Source organism: Zalophus californianus, chromosome 13 (assembly GCF_009762305.2).
Source record: "Zalophus californianus isolate mZalCal1 chromosome 13, mZalCal1.pri.v2, whole genome shotgun sequence".
Taxonomy (NCBI): Eukaryota; Metazoa; Chordata; class Mammalia; order Carnivora; family Otariidae; genus Zalophus; species Zalophus californianus.
This window is the reverse complement of record NC_045607.1, coordinates 10961698-10987178: the sequence shown is the minus strand read 5'-3', so window position 1 is coordinate 10987178 and position 25481 is coordinate 10961698. Positions and strand designations below refer to the sequence as shown.

The window sequence follows — 25481 nt, the reverse complement described above, 5'->3', positions numbered from 1 at the left end:
ATTTACATCTTTGCATGGAAATTAGTAGGTGGGGGAGATACAATCTGCTATTGTGTATTTTGTTACAATTGTTCTTTGAGAATAATCTGATACGACAGATTTGCATTGTTGACCATGTGATTTAAGCAGGACCCAGATACAAACTTTCCCCACCCAAATCAATAATGGTAAATCCTTTGGCTGAGGTGAACAATCTCGGACCTAGTATTCATATTTCTTTTACCGATTCGCTGTAATAAAATTGAACATTTTGTCACCACTTTGAGAAACACTGCCAAACACCTTAAAACACATGTCACACGCCAGCAGCCCCTCATTTCCCTCCTCCGGGAGTTTCTACATCTGGAATCATAATCACAGATAAAAACCTTGACAAAATTGCATCTGAGCACATTCCTCTCTGCAGCCCTTACTTCCTCATAACATTTAATACAATATTAATACCTGCCTACCGAAATGCAGGAGGGAGGAAAAGGGCTGCCAACCTTCACGTTTCCTGATGCATCATGTTCAAACCTGAAATTCACACTTCGTGTTTCATTTTAAGTTCTGTGCATTTAACAGGGCCCTAGAGAGAGGGCCCTGGTTAGTTCCCCAACCTGCTCAGCTGACGCCCAGGGAGGCGGTTTCGGAATTGTTCAGATGGCTGGAGGGAGAAGGGGAGGAGGAATTGGGCTTTGCTCTGCCTGAGACGGGCATTTATCTATCCACAGACATGGGCTTCTTCTTGGAAACAGCTAAGGCCCCACTAATTTTTATTATTGATAGTGGTGACCACCAGATTTTCTGTAAGGTGTGACCAAGGCAATGAGCTGATTTTATAAAGAGGGAGCCATGCCTGAGCTGATTTGCTGCTGACAGCCTCTCACATCAATATAAAACACTCCGCCTCTTTGCTGAAGGAGACCCACAGGCCTGGGAAGGGTGGGGGGATTCTTGTTGAAGATACAGGGGCTTTTCTGCCATCCCTGTGACGTGGCCTCACCCCATCTTTAATTGAAGATGTCCACAACCCCACATTCCTGCGCAGTGGCAAGGAATCACCATTCCTCTGCAGTACCAACAAGAGGCAGAGGTTAGAGAGAAGGGAAAAGTGCAGGAAGCCGATCCCACTGGGGGGAGCTCGGGGGGGGGGGGGCAGTGTGATATCCTCGATGTGGACTTTCAGATGTTGGTGGCTTTGTTCAGTCCCTGCCATTCTCTAACCAGAATTAGGGTCAAGACACACTGTAGCAATCCCAGAGATCCCAACCAGCAATGCTCCCTCTCCTTTTAAAATTTAAACCTTCAGGTTTCTGGATTGAGTAGCCAGCACTTCTAGTAGCAGCCTCCCTGTGGATGGACACACACACACATACACGCTTCCCTAAGCAGGACCCACTTTGGGGAGCAAGGAATATAATTTGCTGCATGGTGCCACTGGAAAAACCGGCGACATTACCCTTTACCCAGGCAACGGAGGCAGGCAACTGGCCTTGTGACTGCAACCAGCAGCTTTAAGAATGCAGTCCTTTCTGCTTCAAGGCAGAGAAGAAATTGTTTTTGCCTCTTTTTTATTTGCAGTTATTATCCCCGAGGCTTTCCCGACCCCAATCCCGGACACCATCCTCAGAGTTCAGGTCCTCCATTGGCAGTGCCCAAAGGGGGGACCCTGGGCGGCCTGTCCGGGGCCCAAGAGGGCGGCTCCCTCTGCACGGAATCCTTCCCTAGTGACTCCCAAATCCGGCGTTTTCTCTGCCCGCCTTTCCCTCGGGGGAGACTCGGAGAGGCTGCAAAAATCTGGGCGCCCGCTCGCTCGCTTGTCAAGAAGCAAACTGTCTTCACATTCTCCAAGAGCAACATCCCTGCCTAGGAAGAGGAAAGAAGAGGCAAAATAAATAAAACCAGTTAATGTTGTAGTTAACTTGCAAATCAAGTAAATCTGTTGGTGCCGTATTTGAGAAATAAACCATCAGAGCGTCACAGCAAACACACACTTCTGAACGTCTTCATTTTGATTTAATGGTATATCAGCGTCAACTATCGCTTCCTCTGCTGGTACACACGGCCTGATGCCGCGGGAGGAGGGTGCCCATGTTTATCACCGAGTGAGATGACTAATTACACCTTGTCAATCACCGGCTATGAAGACATAAAACCAGCGCGCACAATGAAGTAGTTGCCTGCAGCGTCAATTAGTTGGCGATTCGGAGGTTATTGCGTGGCCCTGCTTTGGCCGCCTCTAATAACGGGACAGAGCGCCGGGAACGGCGCACTGATCAATCACCCTCCTTCCGCGGCTCCCCGGCTCCCCGGCTCCCGCCCCCCTCTTCCCCCACCCCACCCGGCCTCACTTTCTCTGGGCCGCATGTGCTTCCTCCCTCCGCGGCCCAGGCTCCGTGGCGCCGGCAGCCCCGGGAGCCCCGGGAAGTTCGCGCGCGGCAGCTCCGCAGCCGGCAGCCGGGAGCCCCGCAGCCTTCGGGGAGCGCCGGGGCTGGTGGCCCCTTTGTTGGAAGAGGCGTGGAGGGAGCGCTTTTGTTCTGAGTTAGTCACGGTGGCCGGCTGGAGGCTGCTACCTCATTATGCGCCGGGTCTGCTTGTCTGCGAGGAAGCAGATGGTGGGGAGGTAGGCAGCGGCGAGAGTAGCCAGACCTGAATTCCGTTCACCTGTCACCTCCCACAAAAGGCAGGTTCTAGGGACTTAGGGATTCTTTCTCCCTATCTGGGGGAGGGGCGTCGAGGGGCCGCCGTTTCCGACGCCTCGGAATATTACTTTTACCTGCGGGTGCCTGCTCCCCCAACCTCCTGCCTTCCCCTCCGCTGCGGCTTCTCGCACCGTGTAAATGTCACTCACGTGTCAGGATGTGTGTTTACAGCCTGTTCCTTTCCTTGTTTAGTCTTCGTGGACAGGGCTCAGCGGTTGTGCGACGTCCCCCCCCCCCCGCCCCCGCCTCTGGGGAAGATTAGCAAAGTTACCCGCCTCCGAGCCCAGGGCCAGGGCACCCAGATCCCGCCCCGCGGCGGGAGACGCGTTTGAGCCTCTAGCAGACCCGGGCGCGTCCCAGCCTGACACGGAGGGCTGCAAAGGCGGGCGCACCGGGCGGGAATCGTGACTGCCAGGGAATTTGGGGTCGGTCAGCGATGGGCGTGGACTGCAGGTCAGAGTGGCGACGAAATCGTGTGCTTACATATGTGGGGGGAGTGGAGAGCCGCAGGGTGTGTTTCCGTGTTTCTTGAGAAGCCCCGCGGCAAGAGTTATCGAGTGCACCTCCTCCCCCACCCGCCCCCCACCTCCTAAATCAGCCACTCGAGTTCTCGAAAACGTATTGTATCCATCTAGCCTAGGCGCGGAGCTGCACCAAGGACAAACTCTCCAGCGTTGTTACAATTTTTTTCTACCCTTTGGGCGACCTCCAGATGAACCCCGGTGACTCCCAGATTAGATTTTCATTCCTTACTTTCTTTGAAAGAAAGTGCCCCAGATGCGTCAGTAAAACATGCCTGTGTATACGTGTAGGCGTCCGCGTGCCTGGGCGCGGGCCGTGTGCAGGCGCCAAAGCACACGTCTGTGTGAACACACGCGGAGGCGCGCGTCTTTGGGTTTATGGTCCTTCCCTCACGTTGGGGCATCTGTGCATGTGCAGCGTGTACACACGTACTTGTAACTTCAAGAGTTTTTTCAAATACGCAAAACATGGCCGGGGAGAAGCGCACGCAGGGATTTAGGTAGTATTGTCTCAACATGCAATTGTATGTATAACATGCAATTTACGCCTTTGCGACTGCATGCTCCTGCCTGGCGCTGGACACTTACAGTCGATGTGCCTGTGTAGATCCTAGTCCTACATCCTTGCTGGCCGTGTTTTTGCCAACAGAGAAGAACATGTGCGTTTGCACACATGAACACGCATGCATGTGCTCGGGCATTACACACACACATATGTTTATGTTTGAAAGTTTTGCACAGTAGGTAGAAGGTAGCCGCCCCTTGCCTCCTTTTGGCAAGCAAGTCCCTTCAGACTGACCCACCTCCAAAGCAGACCCAGGAAATGGGACTCCTGTTACTGACTTGGCTCATTCAGTTTTTCTCCACAGTCACTTTTTTATTTCCTTAATCCTGCTTCACCACATACTAGGTATCATGCTTGTGTCCCCAAGAGACTCTAGGTTAAGCCTGAAGTCTGGGGGCTGGGGTGGCAGCTGAGATTTCCCCACAGGCGGGGTTGTTGATCCTTGGCGAAGTGGTACAGCCAGGCAGCAAGGTGGACGCCTGTCAACAGCTGGGTCTGTGGCACGATGCAAACAGCAGAGGATGGGCCTGCGGTCTTTAAGGACCTCAGTGATACCCAATGTATGCCGGAGTGGGAAAGTTTTTAATAGGAGGAGATGGAGAGGGAAAAGAGGGAGTGATGAGGGAATTTGGTTAGTGCCTACGACGTTCCAGGTACTTTAAAATCCATGATCTCTTTTGTTCATTACCTGTGTGGAGGGGGCCTTCTCGTCCCTCAATGAAAAGATCAAAAACAGTCTAAAGGGAGTTCAGTCACTTGCCTAAGGTTACATTGCATGTAAGTGACAGAACTGGGATTCGAACTTATGCGTTAACTAGCGCCTAAAGCCATGCTCGCATCCGCTTTTTCAGGCTCTAGAGGGACAGGGAAGGGGCAAGAAGGAGCTGCACGCTCCCATTAAGTGGGCCCTAGCTTGCTTGGAGCAAGGCTACGCTGGTTGGCCCTCCTCCCCCGGAGTCCTACAGCTCCCGCCGGCTCTAGCCTCTCTGGCTCAGCTGGGTCCTCAGGAGGCCTAGGCGGCCGCCCGCAGCCCGCAGCGCGGAGCCTGGGCCGAAGGCCGAGCTCCGCGGGAAGCAGCTGAAGGCTCCCGCAGCTCTGCCCCAGGCCTGCCTTCCCAGGCCTTCCCAGCCGGTGCCCGAGGCGGCAGCTCTGGGCCGAGGAGAGACCGGAGTTGAGAGCTCGTCAAGCATCCTCGGGCTGCGCCTTCTTAGGATGGAGACGGCGGGGAGAGAGGGTTTAATTTTCCATCCCGAAGAAATCTCAGGAAACTGTTCGCAGCTTAAAAAACTCCAAACCCCGCGCTCTCCCTCCTCCCTCCCTTCCTCCCGCCCCCTCCCTCCAGCCTTGCCCACCAGCTCCCACCATCTCGTCGCTCCTCTCCTCCTCCTGCTTCTCCCCTCCCTCTTGGGTCTCCCGCCTTCCCGGAGCACGCGCTGCCAGGGCTCTGGGTGCTGAGCGGCCAATGGCGCGGCGGCAGGACGTGATGTAAGGCGCGGCTGTAGAAAAGGCGCGGACGCTTGGCTGGCGCGGACTGCAGAGCCGGGGCTGGGCTCGGCGCGCTCTTGGAGAGCCTTGCGCGCGGCTGGGCCCGAGGCCGGCGGCTCCTCCTCCCACTCTGCTCCTCCTCCTTTTTCTCCTCCTCCTCCTCCACCACCACCTCCTCCTCCTCCTCCTCCTCCACCTCCTCCTCCTCCTCCTCCTCCTCCTCCTCCTCCTCCTCCTCCTCCTCCTCCTCTTCCTCCTCCTCCTCCTCCTCTTCAATTCTCTCGGTGTCTCGGCTCGGCTCGCTGGCTTCGGAGAAACCCGTACTACAGTCGCCGACCCAGCGCCCAAGCGGGTCGCCTAGGGCTGGGGGCGCACCCCAGGGAGCGGAGAGGTCCAGGCAGCTGGGCCGCCGCGGGCACCTAGCCGTTCCCGAGTGAGCCCCGACCGCAGCCGTCGCCGCCTCGGGCAGAGTTTGCGCTCCTGCTTTGCGCCCGGGGCGCTGAAGCCGGGCGGGCGATGCCCGCGGCGTGAAAGCGCCCGCGGCGGGCGCCGACCTCTGCCCTCGTCTTCCCCCTTCCCACCCCCCCCCGCCCTGTGCCCTTGTGACCCTGGCTTTGGCGCCGCCGCCCAGGCGCCCCGCGATGTAGCTGCCCCTGCGCCTCGGCGGGAGGCGTCCTGGCCCGCGGGCGCCCGGAGCCCGGCCTGGGGGCGCAGCCGAGCTCGGGCGGGGCCGGGGCCGCGGTGGCGATGCACCGGGCCCGTTAGCGCGGGGAGCGCCAGGCAGCTGAGGCGGGGGGCAAGCCCTCCCGCGGAGGAGCCGCGCCCCCGGCCCCGCCGGTCCCGCCGCGATGCTGTTCCACAGTCTGTCGGGCCCCGAGGTGCACGGGGTCATCGACGAGATGGACCGCAGGGCCAAGAGCGAGGCTCCCGCCATCAGCTCCGCGATCGACCGCGGCGACACGGAGACGGTAGGCGCACGGCTACGGGGTCGGGGCTGAAACCTGGGACGGGGCCGGGTCCCTCCGCGCTTCTGCTCTCCGAAGTTTGGGGGCACTTTGGGGAGCGTCCTTCGTGCCGCACGGGACTGGGAGCAGGGGATCCGCGGACAGGATGCAAGGCCCCGTAGCTCCCGGCTCGGGGGAAACCCGGCTGCTGGGGCGGAGGAGGGAAACAAGGTTTAAACCGAAATTTCAGAGCCCAAGGGTGCAAGAGGGCATTTCTCCCGAAGTGGGAGCGAAGTCCTACCCGCGTCCCGGGATGGCTCTCTTCTCACTTACACCGGGGCCCTCTCTGGTCGCCAGCTCCGCGTTCCCCTCCACCCCTCGGCTGTAGTTGTAGGCGGCGCCGCCGGCGGCGCCGGGAAGGGCGAACCAAACGGGAGCACTAGGGCTTCAGCCGGCGCGGGCCGCTCCCGTCCCGCCTCCTGGCGATCGGAGTTCCCTCTCCAGCACAATTCCAAGGGTCCAGGTCTTCTGGGCCGGTGCTTTTCGTTGATCACGTCCCTGGCCTCCTGGCCGGCCGACCTGGCCAGGCCAGGGCTCGCAGTTCAGGCTCTGGCCTGGCTCTTGTGGAAGGAGCGTCCATTTGGATCTCCACACCTGGCTTTGCCAGCCCAGCCCCAAATAGCCAGTTCCTCACCTCAGGCCTCCCAGGGGGCCAGGCGAGCACTCGCTATGCAAGCTGGGCCCAGAAGTGACCTTTAGAGGCTGGGGAGGTAGGGAGGGCGAGCGAAGCTTCTCCACTTGGAAAGGAAGAGCTGCAGCCCCGGTGCCTCCAGCTTCTGAGCTCTTCTTTCCCGATCAAACTCTCCGCCTGTCCTGCACTCAGAGACTTTGAGGGTGCCTCCGCACTCCGCTCACCATCTCCCAAGGACCCAAGAGGGCCCCAGCCAGTGTGGCCAAGGTGGTGGAGGGGCAGGGGTTGGCTGCGACCTGTCCTGGCTTAAACCTTTGGCATAAGGATCCAGAGATCACAGAGGCTCGGGGCCAGGACCTCTGTGCGTCTCCCGGGAGGTGTCTGTGTAGAGGGTGACTTTTAATGGTCATCTCACCCTTTTTCCTGGGGCCCGGCAGAGTGACTTTTTTAAGAAACAGTTTTGAGGGTGCTTTTGGAGGGCTTGACTGGAGTAGCCACTGCTGCCCCAGCCCTCAAAACAGCCCAAACCTTTCTGGGAAAAGGGCAGAGGGGGCAGGCAGGGGGAGAACTGAGGAGGGAGATCCATCCAGGCCAGCAGCCAGGCCTGGGCCTGTGGCCGGCTTGGGCTGTGTGGGCGGGCCTGGGTTCTGAGCCTCCTGAATATGGGCCTTTTGGGGGTGGCGGAAGCGCACCGCACACCCTGGCGGCCCCGGTGGGGGCGGCGTTTAGGGCTGGCGGGAGCAACCGAGGGAGCTGCGGGTGCCCGTTTCCCCGCGGCGGCGGCGGGGAAGTCGCAGGCTGACGCAGGCGCCGCGGTCTCCCGCCTCCCTCCCTCCGCAGACCATGCCGTCCATCAGCAGTGACCGCGCCGCGCTTTGCGCCGGCTGCGGGGGCAAGATCTCGGACCGCTACTACCTGCTGGCGGTGGACAAGCAGTGGCACATGCGCTGCCTCAAGTGTTGTGAGTGCAAGCTCAACCTGGAGTCGGAGCTCACCTGTTTCAGCAAGGACGGAAGCATCTACTGCAAGGAAGACTACTACAGGTAGCCCCCCACCCGGGGACCCCCTGCGCCCCAGGACCCTCAGACACAACTGGGCCCGGCTCCTTTCCCTCCAGTCCCAAGGGAGGGTTCCCTACCTAGCCCCCCCTTCTCCAAGCCAGTACAAATTGGGTAACGACCTTTCTAAACAGCAATTTGAGGGAACTCTTGGGAAGGTCCGAGAAGTATAGCGACCCAGAGAAAAGGGCCCTCTTCTGAGCTTAGACACAGAAATAAGCTTGGGTGTGGGGGGGGGCCTTGCACCCCTCTCCCTTTGAACTTTCTTGTGGGTCAAGCGGATGGAACAGAAAAAGGCACCCCCCCCCCGCCCCCAAACCCAGGTAGCCTGGGCTGGTGTGGGACAAAGTTGGAAGGAGAGCTGGAGGATCAGTTGGGTGCATTTCCGGGTCTTTCGTGAACCTGGGAGTGAAAGCAGCCTAAAGGGTTAAAGAGCCAGAGTCACTAACAGGCTCCAGGTTTCTTCTCTCCGTTTAGGGTTAGGGTCTGTTTATATTCCCTTTCTCTCTCTCTCTCTCCCCCCTTCTCTCTCTCCTCCCTCCCTCTCTCTTTCCCCATCTCCGTGTTTCTTCCAAATTACAAAGGTCTGTAGGATTCTCAGGCGCTGGTGTGGAGGGCAGGGGTAAAGGATGAGAAAGGGTAAGTGGGCAGCGCCCCCCCCCCCCCGCCCTGGTTCCCAAGCAAAGGCTTTCCTGGGGCTTGCCCAGGCTCTGGGTAAAGTAGAAGCCTTGTGGACATGAATATGGTTAAGGGAATCTATATTTCAGGGTAGGACAAGACCTGGGCCAAAATCTAGTTCCCTCTTCGCCCCATCCTCCAACTTAAGACTGGTTCCCATCTTAAGGAGGAGATTTCCCCCAGTGGCAGCAGCGGCACCTGGAGGAGGGATATGGGGGGTACCCAACCGTGTGTCCCCACAGTCCCTCCCTCGATGGTCCCTACAGGCGGTTCTCTGTGCAGCGCTGCGCCCGCTGCCACCTGGGCATCTCAGCCTCGGAGATGGTGATGCGTGCTCGGGACTTGGTTTATCACCTCAACTGCTTCACATGCACCACGTGTAACAAGATGTTGACCACGGGTGACCACTTCGGCATGAAGGACAGCCTGGTCTACTGCCGCTTGCACTTCGAGGCGCTGCTGCAGGGCGAGTACCCCGCGCACTTCAACCATGCCGACGTGGCGGCGGCCGCAGCTGCAGCAGCCGCGGCCAAGAGCGCTGGGCTGGGCGCGGCCGGGGCCAACCCTCTGGGTCTTCCCTACTACAATGGCGTGGGCACGGTGCAGAAGGGCCGGCCGAGGAAGCGCAAGAGCCCCGGCCCCGGGGCGGATCTGGCGGCCTACAACGCTGGTGAGTGCGAGGCGCACGGAGCGCCCCCGTCGGGTTGGGGGAAAGTGCCTGGCGTCGACTGCGTGGAGCTGGAGTGAATCTCAGTGTGATATCTATCGATATCTATATCACTCTGCATACTCTAGCCCTTAGATTCCCCAGTCCCTAAGCACCGGATGACCTGGCAGAAGGGCCATTAGGCTCCTGGGCTCCAGCCCATGCGCACTTGGCTGGAGTGGGAGGCGAAGGTGCATTTGAGTCTCGCTGACCCCCGTGCAGAGCCTCGTCCCTGAGAAATTTTTCAGAGGTAGCTTTTTGGTTTGGGCCTTTCCCCCACTTTGCTGGTTGGAGAGTGCAAGCACAGAGAAAGAAGGTGGAGCCGACACGAAACTGGCTCTGGGTTGGCGCGGCTGAGGATGGGAGCTGGGGCGATGGATGAACTGAGGAGGCAGGGCAGCGAGGGTCCCAAGAGAAAGGACTGGCGGTGGTGGTCGGTGGGGGGCCACGAGCTCGGCCTGGTGTTTGGCCTGGTCCTGTGAAATGTCCTGAGGGCAGCAGGCTCGGGAAACTTGGGCCCAGGACCCTTATGAACCAGAGCAGGTCGCTGAGCCCGGCCCGATCCTCCTCCCCCAGGTCTCGGTTTTCCCCGGGTTCCTTCCTCCGAGTTCCGAGGGCTGGTTTGAGAGCAGCAACCCTCGGAAGCCGGCACCCGGGGATGAGACCCGAGTAGGCCTGGCCTCGCGCGGGGAGTAGGGTAGAGGGCTCGTTTCGCATTTCCGGCATCTTTGAACCCTGGGCCGTTCCAGGAGAGGCTCCCCCCCCCCGCCCCTCCCCGCTCAGGACAGCTGCGGAGGTTCTGGGGCCCGGCAAATTGAACCGTCAACATCTGCCCGACGTCTGCAAGGCCGGGAAAGGTTTATGACTCCCCGGGCTTCTGAACTAGATAAAGTTTATTTGCCATTATTTTCTTTCTTTCGTTTGCGACAGAATCAGATTCGGAGATTTTTGTTTTCTTCTTCCTTTTCCCCTTAGTCTAATGCACAAGTGGAAAACAAAACAAAACAAAAACCCAGGACTGTGGGGAGAGGGCAGCCGCGGGGAAGAAGGCAGGGTTATTTTGATCTTTTAAAAATCTGAGCTGACTGGGGGAGGAAAATTCAGCGGGTGCGGGGGTCCCCTGTTCGCTCCAACGAAGTTGCTTGTTGGAAGATGGATGGACGTATGTGTCTCCGTGTGTGCAGCTGGGAAGAAAATGCAGCCCCCAATTTAGTAAATGGTGAAGTGGCCACAGGCAGGTCGGTGGCAGCAGATTAAAGATTTGTTGAAGGTTCTACCAGAGATGCCAGCTCTCTAAAACTTCCACCCCTCATCTCTCACCACCCTGAAAATAGACTAAACGGAGTCCAGGCCAGGTTCCCCAAAACAAAGCCGCGTCTATTTATCAAATGGGGCCGGCCCCCAGTAGGTAGCCCCAGGCGGCCTGGGCTACAGGCGCATGGTGAGTGGGATCATGTTTTTCTAGTAGGCAGGTTAGCTACTGGGTTTGGAATAGAAAGGTAGAAGGGTACAGAAATTTATTTGTGCTTTTTGCTGCTCTGCCGCCTTCCCTGGCGAGGTCCGGCGGCACAGAGCAAGAAGATGTGGCTGGAGGCTGAGTTTCAAGGGAGCTGGCACCTCTACAAGACATTCCCCACCCATGCCATCTCCTCGTTTTTTTCTTTGACCCCTCTCTTTTTTTTTTCCTTCCGACCCTCCCGATTCCCCTTTCTCTCTGTCCTTCTGTGTGTTTGTGTCTCGGTTTCTCGGTTCCGGTCTTTTTTTTTCCCTGCCGGCGCGCGCGTCTCTAGCCTTGGCTCGGGCGGTAGAAACCACGCACGGCGCGCGGGCTGTGGTCGTGCCACTCGCTTATTCGGGGCTCCCGGGACCAGGTTGGGGAAAGGGGTCACCTTCCTGGCCGCGCCGGGCCCGGCCAGGCCTCCCCAGGTCTGGCTCCCGTTCTCTTCCCTCCCCTCCCGGCACCGGCAGGAGAGGAATGGCCTCAGTGTGGGCCGTGGGGCCGCCGGGACTGGAAAGGGGGCCGTGGAGGGTGCGTCTGCGGGTGGCGTGTCTGAGCAAGAGTCTGTGCGCGTTTCTGAGTGTGAGGAGAAGAGCTTGTTGGTGTGCGTGTCCCACACGCAGGGGCCCAGCCACCCCGACCCTTCACTCTGCGGGCCAGTCCGGTGGCGGAGCGGCGGCACCCTATTCCAGGGCGGTGAGCTCGGGCAGCTTGGGGTGGGACGCCGTCGGTGCGCCCAGCCCGCCGCCGAGGGAAGGACAGCGAAAGCGGCGGGGCCGCAGGGTCGGAAAGTCCTTCCGGGGCGGTGGCCACGGCAGCCCTCCCCTGGCCGCCCCTCCGGAGCGAGAGCGCAGCCCGGGTCGCAGAAGCAGAACTGAAACCTTCCCCCACCCTTGAACCCGGCCGCCCGCCGGCCTGGGGCGCAGACGAGGCGCTCGGAGCCCGCGAGGGGCCGGGGCCGCGCACTTTGCGCCGGGGGTTTGTTCGCCACGGCCGCGGGAGTCCCGCGCGGACCGGCCGGACGCCCGGGCCTCCCCCAGCCCCAGCTTTTTGTGTGTGTGCCTGGCGGCGTAATTACTGATTTGATTCCAATCCATTATTTAGACAATTGAACCTACAATCTCGTCTTTAGTAAAATGAGGCGAAGTCAGATTTGATTACAGGTTCAGTCCCAGCGACAAGAGCTCGAAACCCGATGGGTTAATAACAGATCACGAGTAAATTATTCATGATTTTACGAGCTCTTTAGCTCCATTGAATCGGCCTAATTGAGAGGAAAAAAAAAAAAAAGGGAGAGAGAAAGCCCGGTCCTCCCCCTCCCCTCGGCCCCTCGCTCCTCCCCGGATCCGATCTTGGGGAATCTCGACCGGGCCGGGGCATGGGGGCGGGAGTGAGGGCGTCTGGGGTACAGGACAAATCTGGGCCCAAGGGCCGCTTCCAGGCTGCCCTCACTTTCCCGGCGCAGCACCCCCGCCGTGGCCGCTGGCCTACTCGGCCTCCCAATCTTGAGCCAGCTTCTTCGCTGCCCTCCCTTCCTTTCCTCTCTCCCCCCCTTTTCACGACTCCCCAGCCAGTAAGGCTTCGTAATAGGCTTTCCCGCCGGGACTTGGTTTCCTTGAGACCCGGGATTCCGTTCCTTAACCTGGACCCCCCACCACACATTCCCCTGTTTTTCCAGGCCTCGCTGTCCCCTCAGGCTCTCTCTCTGTCTCTCTGGATTTCTTTCTGTCTTTGTAGCTCTCTGTCTCCCGTTCTCCCCATCTCCACTGCTTCCCTTTCCTCGGTCTCTCTCCTCTTTTTCCTGGCTCTGTCCATCCTCCCTCCCTACCCCCCTTCTCTACTCTCTCTCTCTCCCTTCTGTCTTTCTACCTCTGTCTCTCTCTCCTTACTGTGCCCTTTCTCTCTCCCTCCCCCAAACCACCTCCCCCCTAGATCTAGGCCGCACTTGGGGCACGTCCCTTGGGTGCTTGGGGCGCCGGGGTCCCCATGGAGCTCATTAACAGCAGCAAGGCCCAGGCGGGGACTGGGCAGAGGGATGGGCCCAGAGATCCCCTGTGGGGAGGCCTGCCCCACCCCCCATGGAGCTGGGGGTGGGGGCAAGAGGAGGGTCGCTCCCTGCAGTGGGGGGGCAGGGCAGTTTCCATGGAGTCCCTTTGGAGTCATTTTCTGATCCCTTTTACATCGCTGGACCCCGTTCTTCACTCGGAGTGCTTTCAGTGGGAGTACAGCCAAGGTGGGGGACTTGGGTGCCTAGGTGCATGTGCAGGGGACCCTTAGTAGCCACTTGCTGACAGCTTCAAGGTTAGTGACAAGACCACCGTCTTGCAATTTCTTTCTGTGAGACACTGCTCCCCACCTGAGTAGTGGGTGGAGTAGGTCACCAGGAAATCGGGAGTACTTCTGAAGTGGTTTTGCCAGATAAAATGCAGGACGCCCAAGTTAAATTTGAATTGCAAGTAAACAACAAATAAATTTTTAGTGTAAGTGTATCCAATGCAATATTTGAATTATAAATAAACAAATAATTTTTTAGCATAAGCATATCCACTGCAATATTTGAGTTTTAGGTAAACAACAAATCAATTTTCAGTGTAGGTATTTCCCATGCAAAATCAGAGGCATACTTAGAAATTGTTCGTTGTTTGTCTGAAATTCAGATTTAACTGGACAACCTGCATTTTTATTTGCTAAACCTGGCAGTTCTATTAGGAGCATATGATGGGGCAGAAGATACATCCGCAGCTGTCCGCTTTAGGGGGACTGAATTCATCTGCTATGAGGTTTCCCCCAAAGTAAGACCTTACACGCAGGATGGCTCGGGATGTGATGAAGGAATCTTGGAGAGGAGTCCTTTATGTTCCCATCAGGCACCAGGTTGCCAAGTAACTTTCTGAGGCCTTGGGTTTCCACCCCTGTCCCTCACCCCCATTGCCTTCCAGGCATTGGCAGCCGGGCCCCAGCTGGGCCCCTTCTGGATGGGGACTGGCTCCCCAAAGAGCCATGCTTCATCTTTGCCTGCCTTTGTGGCATAGTGGAAGGAACCGGGCAAGGACTGCAGTGCTGAATCCAGGCTCAGCCCTTACGAGTTGTGCGGCTGTGTACACATGGCTTCGTTTCCTTTAGCATCCGTTTCCTCATCTCAAAAATGAGATGAATAGCAGTAGCCACCTCTTGGAGCAGTAGTGAAGGCCCCATGATGTACATAAGGCCAAAAGCATACCCTTGGTGTCAGATACATGTTAATTTCTTCCTCCAACTTCCTTCTCTTTCCGGCTAGAATTCTGCCGCTCTGAGATTTCTAGAGATCGCTTCACCTCCCTGCCTCGTTCAGCCAGTCTGTATAACTGGGAAGCAAGTGCTTGCCCAGGGTGGGGGGAGAGGAATAAACTACAAAATACAGTTTCCAACCTTGGCCCAGTGCCCATGGCCCAGGGTCAGCCAGAACTTCGGGGTTGGGGAACTGTTCAGGGTGAAATCAAAGCGAGTGGAGAGAGGTCAGTCATCGACTTTCAGGTGCCCGCCCCAGACACTGGGTGGGGTGGGGCAGACTGGAGATAGCCTCCTTCCTTAGGGAGTGCAGGGGGAAATGGGGAAGAGTGTGGGCCCGGGAGCCCTGCACACGGCTCTGTCCTCAGTCAAGTGCCTTCCGTTTCTGAGCCTCAGTTTCCACATCTGTAAAAAGGAGGAAATAATGCGAGGCTCATAGGGTTGTTTTAAGGATTCAGTGAAAATATGTAAGGCTTTTAAGCACATCACCTGTAGTCAAATAAGCCATCTACAAGTTGTAGCTGTTGTTGTTCTTAGTCAAACATGATGGCTCAGAACGGTTTTTGGAATCTCTTAGAGGTGGGTTTGAATCCGGCATTTACTAGCTGAGAGATCCTGGGCAGGCGGCTCTCTGTGAGCCTCACATTCTCCTATAAATCTAGAAAATGGGGATAATCTTTTCATCTCAGCGTGGTGCAGTGTGTGCGGTGTGGTCCTGAAGCTAGAAACTTCTGGTGGCAGGCGGGGCGGGGGCGGACTAGGCAGTGTAGGGGAGGGCAGGTCAGGAGGTTGACCAGCCGCTTCTGCGTGTCCCCTCCCCAGCGCTGAGCTGCAACGAGAACGACGGGGAGCACCTGGACCGCGACCAGCCCTACCCGAGCAGCCAGAAGACGAAGCGCATGCGCACTTCCTTCAAGCACCACCAGCTTCGGACCATGAAGTCTTACTTTGCCATTAACCACAACCCCGACGCCAAGGACTTGAAGCAGCTGGCGCAAAAGACGGGCCTCACCAAGCGGGTCCTCCAGGTCAGCTGGGCCGCGGCAGGGGCTGAGGGTGGGGGCACCGGGGGCCTCCAGGGCCTGGAGCCGAGCCCCACAGCTGCCATCGGCCTTGGAAGGACCTTCCACCCACCGTCTGCTCTTCTCTTCGTCATCCTCGGCTCCTTCTCCATCTCTTCAGTCTCTAGCTGAATTTCAGGGTTATGGGTTTTTCCCGCCTGACTTTACCTCTTCTCTTTCAGGGTTTTGTTTCCCAACTTTTCTATTTTGTGTACGTGTGTCCCTCTGTCCTTGTCTCCGCGCCTAGCCTCTTTTCTTTCTTATAAACAGTTCTTCATTGCTCTTTATTACTTAAGTGACACTCACAGTGTTCATGTAGTAAAAGGTTCAAGCGTTTCAGATAAATCCAGAGCATCCCAGGACGCCCGTCCAAGACAATTGCGTTAGCTGTTTGCTCCTTTTGCTTCTTGCTCCTCACTCATCCCCTCTGGCTCCTCTTTCTGTCTCTCTCTAGATTTTTCTTGTCTCTTTGTTATTTCTTAGACTCTCCCAGAAGCAAGCTTTGGGAGAGGGGTTGTGGGCTGATCCCCTGGGTGGGCCAGGGAGGCTCATCTGCCTGCGGGGAGCTAGAAGCAGATGGGCACCTCTGAAACCCAGAGGAATTGCACTTGTGAGGGTGCTTTCTGCATAGAGAGGCTCCAGAGCTTTCCCCAGATTTTTGAAGGGTCTGTCCATACCTCAAAGTTGTTAAAAACACGGTTTGGGGAGTCCCAGTCTCCCGCATGACCCAAATTCGTGACAGAGATTTGGGCCACCGCCTTCTCAGATCTTCAGCTCCTCCTCTTATTCATTTCATGGTCCTGGTCATTTAATGCCTCTGAGTCTCAGTTTCCACATATGTAAGACAGACACAAGAGATTATCTGTACTGCAGGCTTATTTGAGGAGCCATTGGGATAATATAAGGGTCCACCACAGTAGCTGACACTTAACTGATCAGTGGATGGTAGCTAAGAGTAACATTAACTAGATTAATTAACTGCTGTTAACTAGTATGAATGATTATTCTGGTCACTGGACTTCAGTTTTCCTATCTGTAAACCAGAAGGTGGGGGAGAATATCTTTCTTTATAGCACAGTTTAACCAATTTATTCCTTAGAACGTGTGGTCATAGGGATAGCAAAGCACATTTTGGGGAAAGAAAATCAAGAGATGAAGATCTGAGGTCTCATGGCAGGAGGGGAGGTGCTGGGATTCGAGTCCTGGCCAGTCTGATTTATCGTCCAGGCCCAGGTCACTGGGGACTGAGGGCTGGGGGACTGGGACACTGAGGGGGTGAGGGTGACGATGATGGACACCAAGGGCTGCGCAACCGCCCTCGATTTCCTGTGAGTATGTCGGGCGGGGGTGGGGGGGGCGGCATTTTGGCTGTGATGGCGGTGGCGCGATGGGACTGTGACTCCAGCCCTGGTCGGTAGATCCCCTGGGAGCTGGGAGTCCCGGCCCCAAAGCTGGGGGTTGGCCCTGCTGCCTGCACCCCTGCGCAACAAGAGGGGTTCTGGGGCAGCTTCGTCTCTGGCGGGCTGGGTGACGTAGCCAGAGGAGGCGAGGGCTGGCCAATGGGACGCTGAGGCGCCGCTCTGGGCCCACCCCCGCTCCGCGTGGGCCCCGCCCCTCCCATTTGGGTCCCTTTTGCCTGCGGGTCCCTTTGTCCTGGGCTTGAGAAGGGGCAAGGACATTGCTGTGCCCAACCGGGTCTCGGATCCCCCTTGTCCGTTTCCCTTGGACTTTACCTTCTTGGGTTAGGTCTGGGGACCCTCCTTGGCACCCCCGCCATTCCTCAGCCCTGAGAGAATTTGGTCATCCGCCTCTTCTTTGCTTAGTAGGATACTTTGTCCCTTCCCCTATCTAGAACCCCTTAGGGCAAGTTGGTGAGGGCCATTCAGTGAGCCAACCCCTGGGAGCAGGCCAGGGCAGGAACAGGGACTTGGAGTGAAGCGCAGAGCTTCACTCCCTGGCTGTGCATCTTGAACAGATCAGTTACCCTTTCTGAGCCATAGTGTTCTCACCTGTAAAATGGGCACCATTAGGGCATATACCTCTCTCAGTTATCCTGATTAAATGGTAGAGTAAGTGCTCATAGCTGAGTCTGAATCTGGATGAGGAGCCACACTCTGTTGGCTTTTGAGGCAGGAGGCTTTGTTCCCCGATTTGGGAACAAATCAGGTTTCCAGTATAGTTGTCTCTCATTCTTTCATCTGACCAAATATCTATTGGCACCAGGCCTTGGGGACGCAGAGATGAATGAACCACAGTCCTAGCCCTGAAGAAATTTACCCTCTTAACTGTAGAAATAGACCTACATTCAGTTTCCCCATAGTGTGATCAGTTGGGGCGGGGGGGCTTCTGTGGGAGACCAGAGGAAGAACTGACTGTTCTTCGTGTAAGGGAAGGTTCACCTGAGGGACCTGGGTGAATACTTGTCCTGTGCCTTCCTCCCCTAGAATCCCGAGCCAGACCTGCTCACACCTGTATGCCCCCTCCACCACAGGGACTCAGGAAAGCCAGAGGCAAGGAACTAGTTGAGGGAGAAAAGCCCTGACAGTTAATGGTGTGTCTCCTAATCAGTAAATGTTGGAGTGTACTACTATGTGTCAGGCACTTTGAAAGGCCTGTGAAACACATTTGCTCATTGCATTCTCACTGTCAGGCAGCGTGATAACCTCCTGGCTGTACAGATGAGAACATTGAGGCCCAAATAATTTCCACTTGCCTCAAGTCACACTTTGCTAGTAAGTAGCAGACCTGGATCCAAATCCAAGCCTGTCTCTGGTCAATCTCTGGCTCTTTCTCCACTAAGCCAACCCAGCAGTGACTGCCTCTGAGTGTGAGTATCATCGAGGGCCTGTGTGTTGTTGGGGGTGGTGGTGGTCATACCCATAAGGCATACCAGACCACTGTTCTCCCTCTTCTCAGACCTCCAGATCTCTCACACTGATCCTTAATATCCCCTTACAGCATGACTGCTCATGATCATGCCGCAGTTTGCAAAGCATTATTTTTCCAGCCACTCGTCTGCCTTAATATTTTCCTGCCCATTTTACAGACAAGAAGCTTAAGAACTAGTGAAATGAAGTGATCTGCTGGAGGTTACAGGAGCCAGGCACTGGCAGGGTGGGGCTCTCTCCCAGGGGTCTGACCGCTGATGGGCTAGCTGGGGGAGGTGGGATAGGAGCCGCTTGGGGCCGGGCAGGTGGTGGTGTGGCTTTGGAAGGTAACAGACTGGTTCAGGTCCTTTGGGACTTACTAGCAGTGCGATTTGGTCACTTACCATCTCTCTGAGCCCAATTCCTTATCTGTGGAACAAAGGTAATAATCGTTTGTGTCTTGAGAATTCCTGAGCATTGAGACAGTGAGTGGGGAAAGCCTCCAGCACAGTGCTGCCTGGTATAAAGTAGGTGCCCAGGAAATAAATCGTTTCTTATCACTTGTCTACACCAGCTCAGCGGCACTAGGCCTTGGGTGCTCCCTGCAGGTTGTGGTCCAGCTCAATCCTTCAGAGAGGTTCTCTATACAGGTTGAGGTTGAGGCTGTGTTCTTGAAGGTGAATGATATAGGATGTGTGTGTGTGTGTGTGTGTGTGTATAGGGGCATTCTGGGCTGTTTCTGAATCTGTTATGCATAAGTACCGCCAATATGGTAGGCCTGGGATGCAGTATCCCTGTTGGAATTTTGAGTCAGCTGATGTGAGGTCCAGGCTCAGCTCTGCCACTCGCACTCTGAGCCATATTGAGCAAGTCACTTAACCTCTCTGAGCCCCAGTGGCCTCGGCTATAAAATAGGGATGATCATAATATTCATTAGGTGTTTGCAAAGGGTAAATGAGATGACTTCAAGTGTAATTTACAAAGTATAGATCCGGGACTCAATGCACATGAACTTCACACACATTTACACAGTAGGGTTCAGTCAACCAACCTCTTTGCACTCATTAAAAAAATTTAATTATCTTTATTTTGCAGATGAAGAAACTGAGGTTCAGAGAGACTAGAACCCTTGCCTTCAGTCCCACAGCTAGTAAGTGATGAAGCCAGGAGTCAAGCCCAGATCTGTGTGATTCCACAGCTCTTTCCAATATAGCAGTGTAGGGACTGGGACCATCCTGCCTTGGATCTAGTTATAGAAAGCAGCCTTGCAGATGGAGAGAAAAGATGGAGTGGGTCATAGATGCCATGTCTTGGGAGCAGAGCAGGAGTCCTGTTGTAGAGCCGTAAGTACAGAAAAAGTGCTCCAAATTATCATCAGCAACAGCATGGCCACCACAATTCTCACTTTCTACCCACGGGCAAGGTGACTGGGAGAGAGAGTGGCCCCTCGGACAGAGGTCCATGAAGACGTTAGGCTTTGCAAATGCTTGGAGACAACTCCTCAGTACATAGATGCCCCTCTGAGTTGCCTCTCTTCCTTCCTGAGAAAGGGTCAGGAAGGCAGAATAGGCCCTGGGCTTGGGGACAGGGGTGGTGAGCTGATTGATCTGGATGGGTGAAAGTCTCCTTAGGGTTTCTTGGTGTGACTTGGAAAGAAAATACATTTTAACCATCAACAGTTTACAAACATTCTTCGGATGACTAGTTAGTTGTCACTAACTTGTGTTAGTGAGACATCCTCAGGAACTGAGGATGCTAACTTTCCTCTGTTCACTCATTTATTCAACAAATACACTGATCTTCTGCCTTGTTTTGGGGGGTGGTGGCGTGACCCAGACAGTGAATGGGACCTGCTGGAGCTGCAATCCAGAAGGGAGACAGATGTGCAACAAATAATTACAAATGGCAATAATGTTAGTGCTTACCTTCTAAGGCACTAATGAGTTACTATGTGCAAAATGCTGAGAACCTTCCAGAGATGATGCCTGGTACTTAGTGAATAATATTTGTTGGTATGACTTTATGAAGTTGTTGTACCAGAGGGCATATTCTTTTTTTTTTTTTAGATTTTATTTTATTTTTTAAAGATTTTATTTATTTGACAGAGAGAGACACAGCGAGAGAGGGAACACAAGCGGGGGTGGAGGGAGTGGGAGAGGGAGAAGCAGGCCTCCTGCGGAGCAGGGAGCCAGATGCAGGGCTCGATCCCAGGACCCTGCGATCATGACCTGAGCCGAAGGCAGACGCTTAACGACTGAGCCACCCAGGCACCCCTAGATTTTATTTTTAAGTGATCTCTACACCCAATGTGGGGCTTGAACGCACAACCCCAAGATCAAGGGTCGCATGCTCCACCGACTGAGCCAGCCGGGCACCCCGGGTCATATTCTTTTTATTCTTTCTTTCTCATATCACATTCATCACAAAACATTAGCCCCGCAACTGCCTAGAGTGTTTGTGTCGTGGCTTTCACTTACCCCATCTGGTCAGACACTTTGCATGCATCCATTAGTTTGATGTTATTAAAAATGCCGCAAATGTAAAAATGAAATCTTAAAAACAACAACAAAAAAAGGAGTGTCCTGCTGGCTGTCTCAGTCTGTAGAGCATGTGACTCTTGATCTCAAGGTTGTGGGTTTGAGCCCCATGTTGGGTGTAGAGAGTACTTAAAAATAAAATCTTTTTATTTTTTAAAAAGATTTATTTATTTACTTTAGAGAGAGCACACGCGTGCCTGCCTGCGTGGGGGGCTGCAAAAGGAGAGGGAGAAGAAGAGAATCTCCTACAGACTCCCCGCTGAGCACAGAGCACCCCCCACGAGGCTGGATCCCAAGGCCCTGCGATCATGATCTGAGCTGAAACCAAGAGTCGGATGCTCAACTGACTGAGCCACCGAGGCGCCCCCCCAAAATAAAATCTTTTTAAAAAATGCCAGAATGGACATCTTTGGGCATGAAGCTTTTATATTTGGACTGGTTTCCTTAGTGACCCAGGAAGGGATTTGTGAGGCAAAGTGGGTTTCCCACTGGCCCTCTTGGTCCCCTTGATGAAAGAATCCATAGGGAGGGGAATATGTGAGGAAAACACAACCTGCAGGGCCAGTGGGTGTCTGAGGAGGGGCACGTGGCAGTGTGGGCTTCATGCACCCAGGACTTCCTGGGGATCCCTGGGGCACCAGGCTATGGGACTCCCCCCAGATGAAGAAAGGGGGCTGTCAGTTTAAGAAGATGGGTGGATGAGGGGCGGCTGGGTGGCTCAGTCGTTAAGCATCTGCCTTCAGCTCAGGTCATGATCCCAGGGTCCTGGGACTGAGCCCTGTATCGGGCTCCCTGCTCCATGAGAAGCCTGGTTCTCCCTCTGCTTGTGTTCCCTCTCTCACTGTGTCTCTCTCTGTCAAAAAATAAATAAAATCTTAAAAAAAAAAAAAGATGGGTGGGTGGAGCAGATCAGCTTCTTGCATCTGCCCTGGAATCTTAGCCTGTCAGAACCCTGAGAGGCCAGAGAGGTGGCGTGCTGTTGTCAGACCCTCTCGTTGTGTGGGTAGGGAAACTGAGGCAGACCCGAAGGTAAGGGACCAGCACAAGGTCACTGGGTTGGTCAGTAGCAGAGCCAGACCTGGAAGCTGCATCTAGTGCTTTTTCCCCTTCACCACAGTTGCTTTTGTGTTTATTCACTCATTCATTCATTTCTTCGCTGACTCACTCAGGATCATGTGGTGGGGAGAGCATGGACTTTTTAATGGCTGATATTCCTGGATTCCAGTCTCAGCTCAGCCTCTGTGTGACCTTGGGCAAGTGACTTCACCTCTCAGAAGCTCTCTGGTTTTAAATCTATATAAAGTGGGGGCAACGATAGTGGCCCCTACTTGGCTTTCCCTGGAGCTGACCCGTGACGCCACACGTTATAGGGTGGCATGGAGCCTGGCACAGAGAGAGCATAAGTGGTATCTATCACTACCACTTTTTTTTTTTAAAGATTTTATTTATTTATTTGAGGAAGAGAGAATGAGAGACAGAGAGCACGAGAGGGAAGAGGGTCAGAGGGAGGAGCAGACTCCTCGCTTAGCAGGGAACCCAACACGGGACTCGATCCCGGACTCCAGGATCATGACCTGAGCCGAAGGCAGTCGCTTAACCAACTGAGCTGCCCAGGTGCCCCTCTATCATGACTACTATGAATTCAACGCATGTTACTCATTCTTCATCTTTCCCAGTCCCCATACCATATCCCAGGGACATGAAAATGACTTAGACAGGGGCCCTGCCCCAAGAGCCACTTGGGAGGGGACTTTTGGGAGAGAATTCTGGTGAAGCCCTGGGGAAGGTGAAAAACAAACCCAACACAAAACCCCACAGCAGCCCGGCCTTGGGCTGAGTTGTTGGTTTTCATCCACCAGACTCCCGGTGCCTCAGTCGCAGAAGATGGTGTCATTGTTTACAACTCACCGTTAGGGGCAACAGCAGGAGAAAGAGCAAATGGCTGGTAGCTAACCGGTTCCAGCCCTTCCCAAGGGCTTGCAGCCCTGGACCTAGGAGCTGCGCACCGCCCCCGGGGACTCCCTGCTCCAGCCACGGCTTGGAGAGACACACACAGGCCAGGACAGTGGCACAGGGTGTCAGACCTGATGTGAGACTTTGGGGGAAGTCGCTTCCTCTCTCGGAGGGCCTCTGGAGACTTTCCCTATCGAGTTTTGCCATCAGCCATTCCCTGGACCGGATGGACAGAGTCTGACGCTGAAGATATTTCTGCAGGCCAGGCAGGGAAGGGCTCCTATCCTAAGAAGAGCGTGTTGACGGTGGTCTTAGAAGCACTGAACTTACCTGCAAGCCTCCAGAAGAGGTGATGGGCTTGCTTTGGGCAGAAGGCCAGGGAAAATGCTTTCTTCCTGGAAGACCCAGCGTGCCGGGGAAAGAGCTTTGTTTCCTGACTTCACAGGGTCTGAGTCTCTCCTTACCCCTGGATTCTCGTGGATGTGCTTTTTAATTGAGCCCAAATCTTATCAGGCCACCAGAAGGGCTCGTCAGATGCCACAGGCCCCCCGTAGGGGGTGGTCCCCAGGGGAGGGTGGGGCCAGGAGGTAGCCCTTCCCACCCATGCCTGAGACATTGGGAAGACTAGCAGATGCAGGCACATCTGGAAATATGCAACTGGACACCCCAGAATCTATAGAATTCTCTAAGGCCCTTTGTTTTATGGGGAGGCTTCTGGCGGGTGTTTTTCTCATGCAAAGGGAAGTGAAGGGGCCTTGACTTTCAGGTTTTTTTTCTTTGGGAGATACAACTCACCACCCCCCCACCCCCCAACACACACACCCTCTCCCCTCCCCCGCCCACCAGATTTCCTAGACCTCGCTCAAAGTACTTTGAGGACCTCTGGGTACAGCCAGATCTCTCTGTGCAGTTAGACTGGCGGTCAATAATTGGGGGGTGGGGGCGGTTGTGCTGTGAAGATGAGTTTCTGTGCATGTCTTCCTGAGTACGTATAGGCTCGTGTGCAAAGGTATGGGTGTAGATGGATTGCGTGTCTGTGCCCAAGGAAAACTGAAAGTAAACACTTATTCTCTCTCTTTGGTATTCTTTTCATACCAAGCTCAGTTCTCACAGCATAATGCACCCCACCTCCCTCATAAATGATACTGGGGCGTGGTCAGTTTGGAGAAGGAATCCGCAGGTCACCACCTCCCCGGACTGGCTTTAACCCGGCAGCAGCTCTGCGCACCCTACCCTGAAACCTAAAACCCCCAGGGGGTCCACGATAGCCAGTGGCTTCTCTGCCTGATGGCGGTGGGGAGGGGGACTGCTGTCTCTTTCTTCCTCAAAGTAACTCTTTATTGACTGATTCCTTTGTGCTCTTTACACCACTCTGGTATTTCCCACTTACCACGAATCACTTTAAAAATTGTACCCATGAGAACTTATGGGATCTGTTGCCTGCTTAAAGGCAATTGCCAAGGGGCGGGGGGAGGTGGGGAAGAATCTCTCAACCATTGTGAGAAATGATTTGGTTTGTGCATATCTTCCAGAACAACGTTATCCAATAGAAATGCAACGTGAGCCACATGTGTAATTTTCCATTTTAAATTTTTTAGCAGCCACATTCAAAACACAAAAAGAAACCAGCAAAATTAATTTTAAGGATATATTTTGTTTAGGTCTGTTTATCCACAATATTATCATTTCCACATGTAACAAGCATAGACATTGGTATTGAGATAGCCTACCTTCTTTTTTTTTTCATACCAAGTCTTCAAATCTATTTCTGTGTTTTCCCTTACAAAGGAGCCACTTTGTGGCTAGTCCCATTTCAAGTGCTCAGTAGCCACCTGTGGTTAGTGGCTACCATACTGGAGAGTGGTGCTCAACTCTGGAACCTTCCAACAGAAAGGGAAACCCAGTAACCCAGCCATTAGAGAAAAGGAAATTTTTATTTTATTAAGAGCAAAAATTGCCAGCCCAACTTTTTAATCCCCCTCTCCACAAAACCCAGATTAGCATCTCTGGGGGACATGCTCTGCTGCTCTCCGGATCCTGCCTCCCTTCTCCTAACCAGCCCTTCTCTCTCTCTTGCCCCACACAGGTCTGGTTTCAGAACGCTAGGGCCAAGTTCAGGCGCAACCTCTTACGGCAGGAAAACACGGCTGTGGACAAGTCGACAGAGGCAACGTTGCAGACAGGGACGCCATCAGGGCCGGCCTCGGAGCTCTCCAACGCCTCGCTCAGCCCCTCCAGCACGCCCACCACCCTCACAGACTTGACCAGCCCGGCCCTGCCAACTGTGACATCCGTCTTAACTTCTGTGCCTGGCAACCTGGAGGGCCACGAGCCTCACAGCCCCTCACAAACGACTCTCACCAACCTTTTCTAGTGACTCACGCCCTCCCCCCCCACAATTTCTTTAAAAAAGAAATTATCTTTAGTTGAATTCCAAGTGTATTTTAAAATAGAGGCTTTGAGCAACTAACTAACCACATTTTAGGATCTCGCCTGAAAACAGAGGAAGAAAATAATTGTGCGTCCGGCTAATGCAGCGGTGTGGGCTTGAGGAAGTACTTGGAAAATCTATCTGCAACACAACATTTGTGTCACTGTACAGTTTTGTGGACTGAGCGAGGAAAAACAACAAATAATTTAAGTTGGCTAGAGCTTCTGTATTTTCAAAGACTGCCACGTGCCTTAGGAATACTGTTTTATCTCCATACTTTGGATGACTTGTTCATTTTTCTCTCCCTCTTTTTCTCTCTGTATATTTATGACCAGAGCAAAAATGTAAAAAAAAAAAAAAAAAAAAAAAAAAAAAAAGTTTGTTACTTTGAATAGTCCTAAAAAGAAAAAAAAAAAAGGAAAAATCAAACCCCCTCCAACGGTCGCTTTGTTGTTTTAGAATTTTAAGGTGGAAGTCTGTTCGAATATCAGAATTTGTAAAATCTAACCAGTAATAAAACCACTTATTGAAACTA

General features: G+C 54.5%; 1 protein-coding gene across 2 annotated transcripts; it reads left to right on the top strand.

The window, feature by feature from the left end:
* The first annotated feature begins 3040 nt into the window (after positions 1-3040).
* On the top strand, positions 3041-25481 carry LHX2 (LIM homeobox 2). 2 transcript variants are annotated; one of them, XM_027615976.1, is made up of 5 exons: positions 3041-3137; positions 7731-7933; positions 8893-9296; positions 14920-15125; positions 24602-25481. In XM_027615976.1, the coding sequence occupies exons 2-5, from the start codon at positions 7734-7736 to the stop codon at positions 24887-24889; spliced, it is 1098 nt and encodes a 365-aa protein (XP_027471777.1). In that variant the 5' UTR covers positions 3041-3137; positions 7731-7733; the 3' UTR covers positions 24890-25481. The 2 variants fall into 2 exon arrangements, with proteins under 2 accessions (XP_027471777.1, XP_027471775.1); XM_027615974.2 differs by lacking the exon at positions 3041-3137 and adding an exon at positions 5329-6223.

Coding starts and splice junctions, on each gene's coding strand:
- LHX2 (XM_027615974.2), top strand. CDS start 6,104: ATGCTGTTCCACAGTCTGTCGGGCCCCGAGGTGCACGGGGTCATCGAC. Junction 6,224..7,730: donor ACCGCGGCGACACGGAGACG/GTAGGCGCACGG, acceptor CTCCCTCCGCAG/ACCATGCCGTCCATCAGCAG. Junction 7,934..8,892: donor TGCAAGGAAGACTACTACAG/GTAGCCCCCCAC, acceptor TGGTCCCTACAG/GCGGTTCTCTGTGCAGCGCT.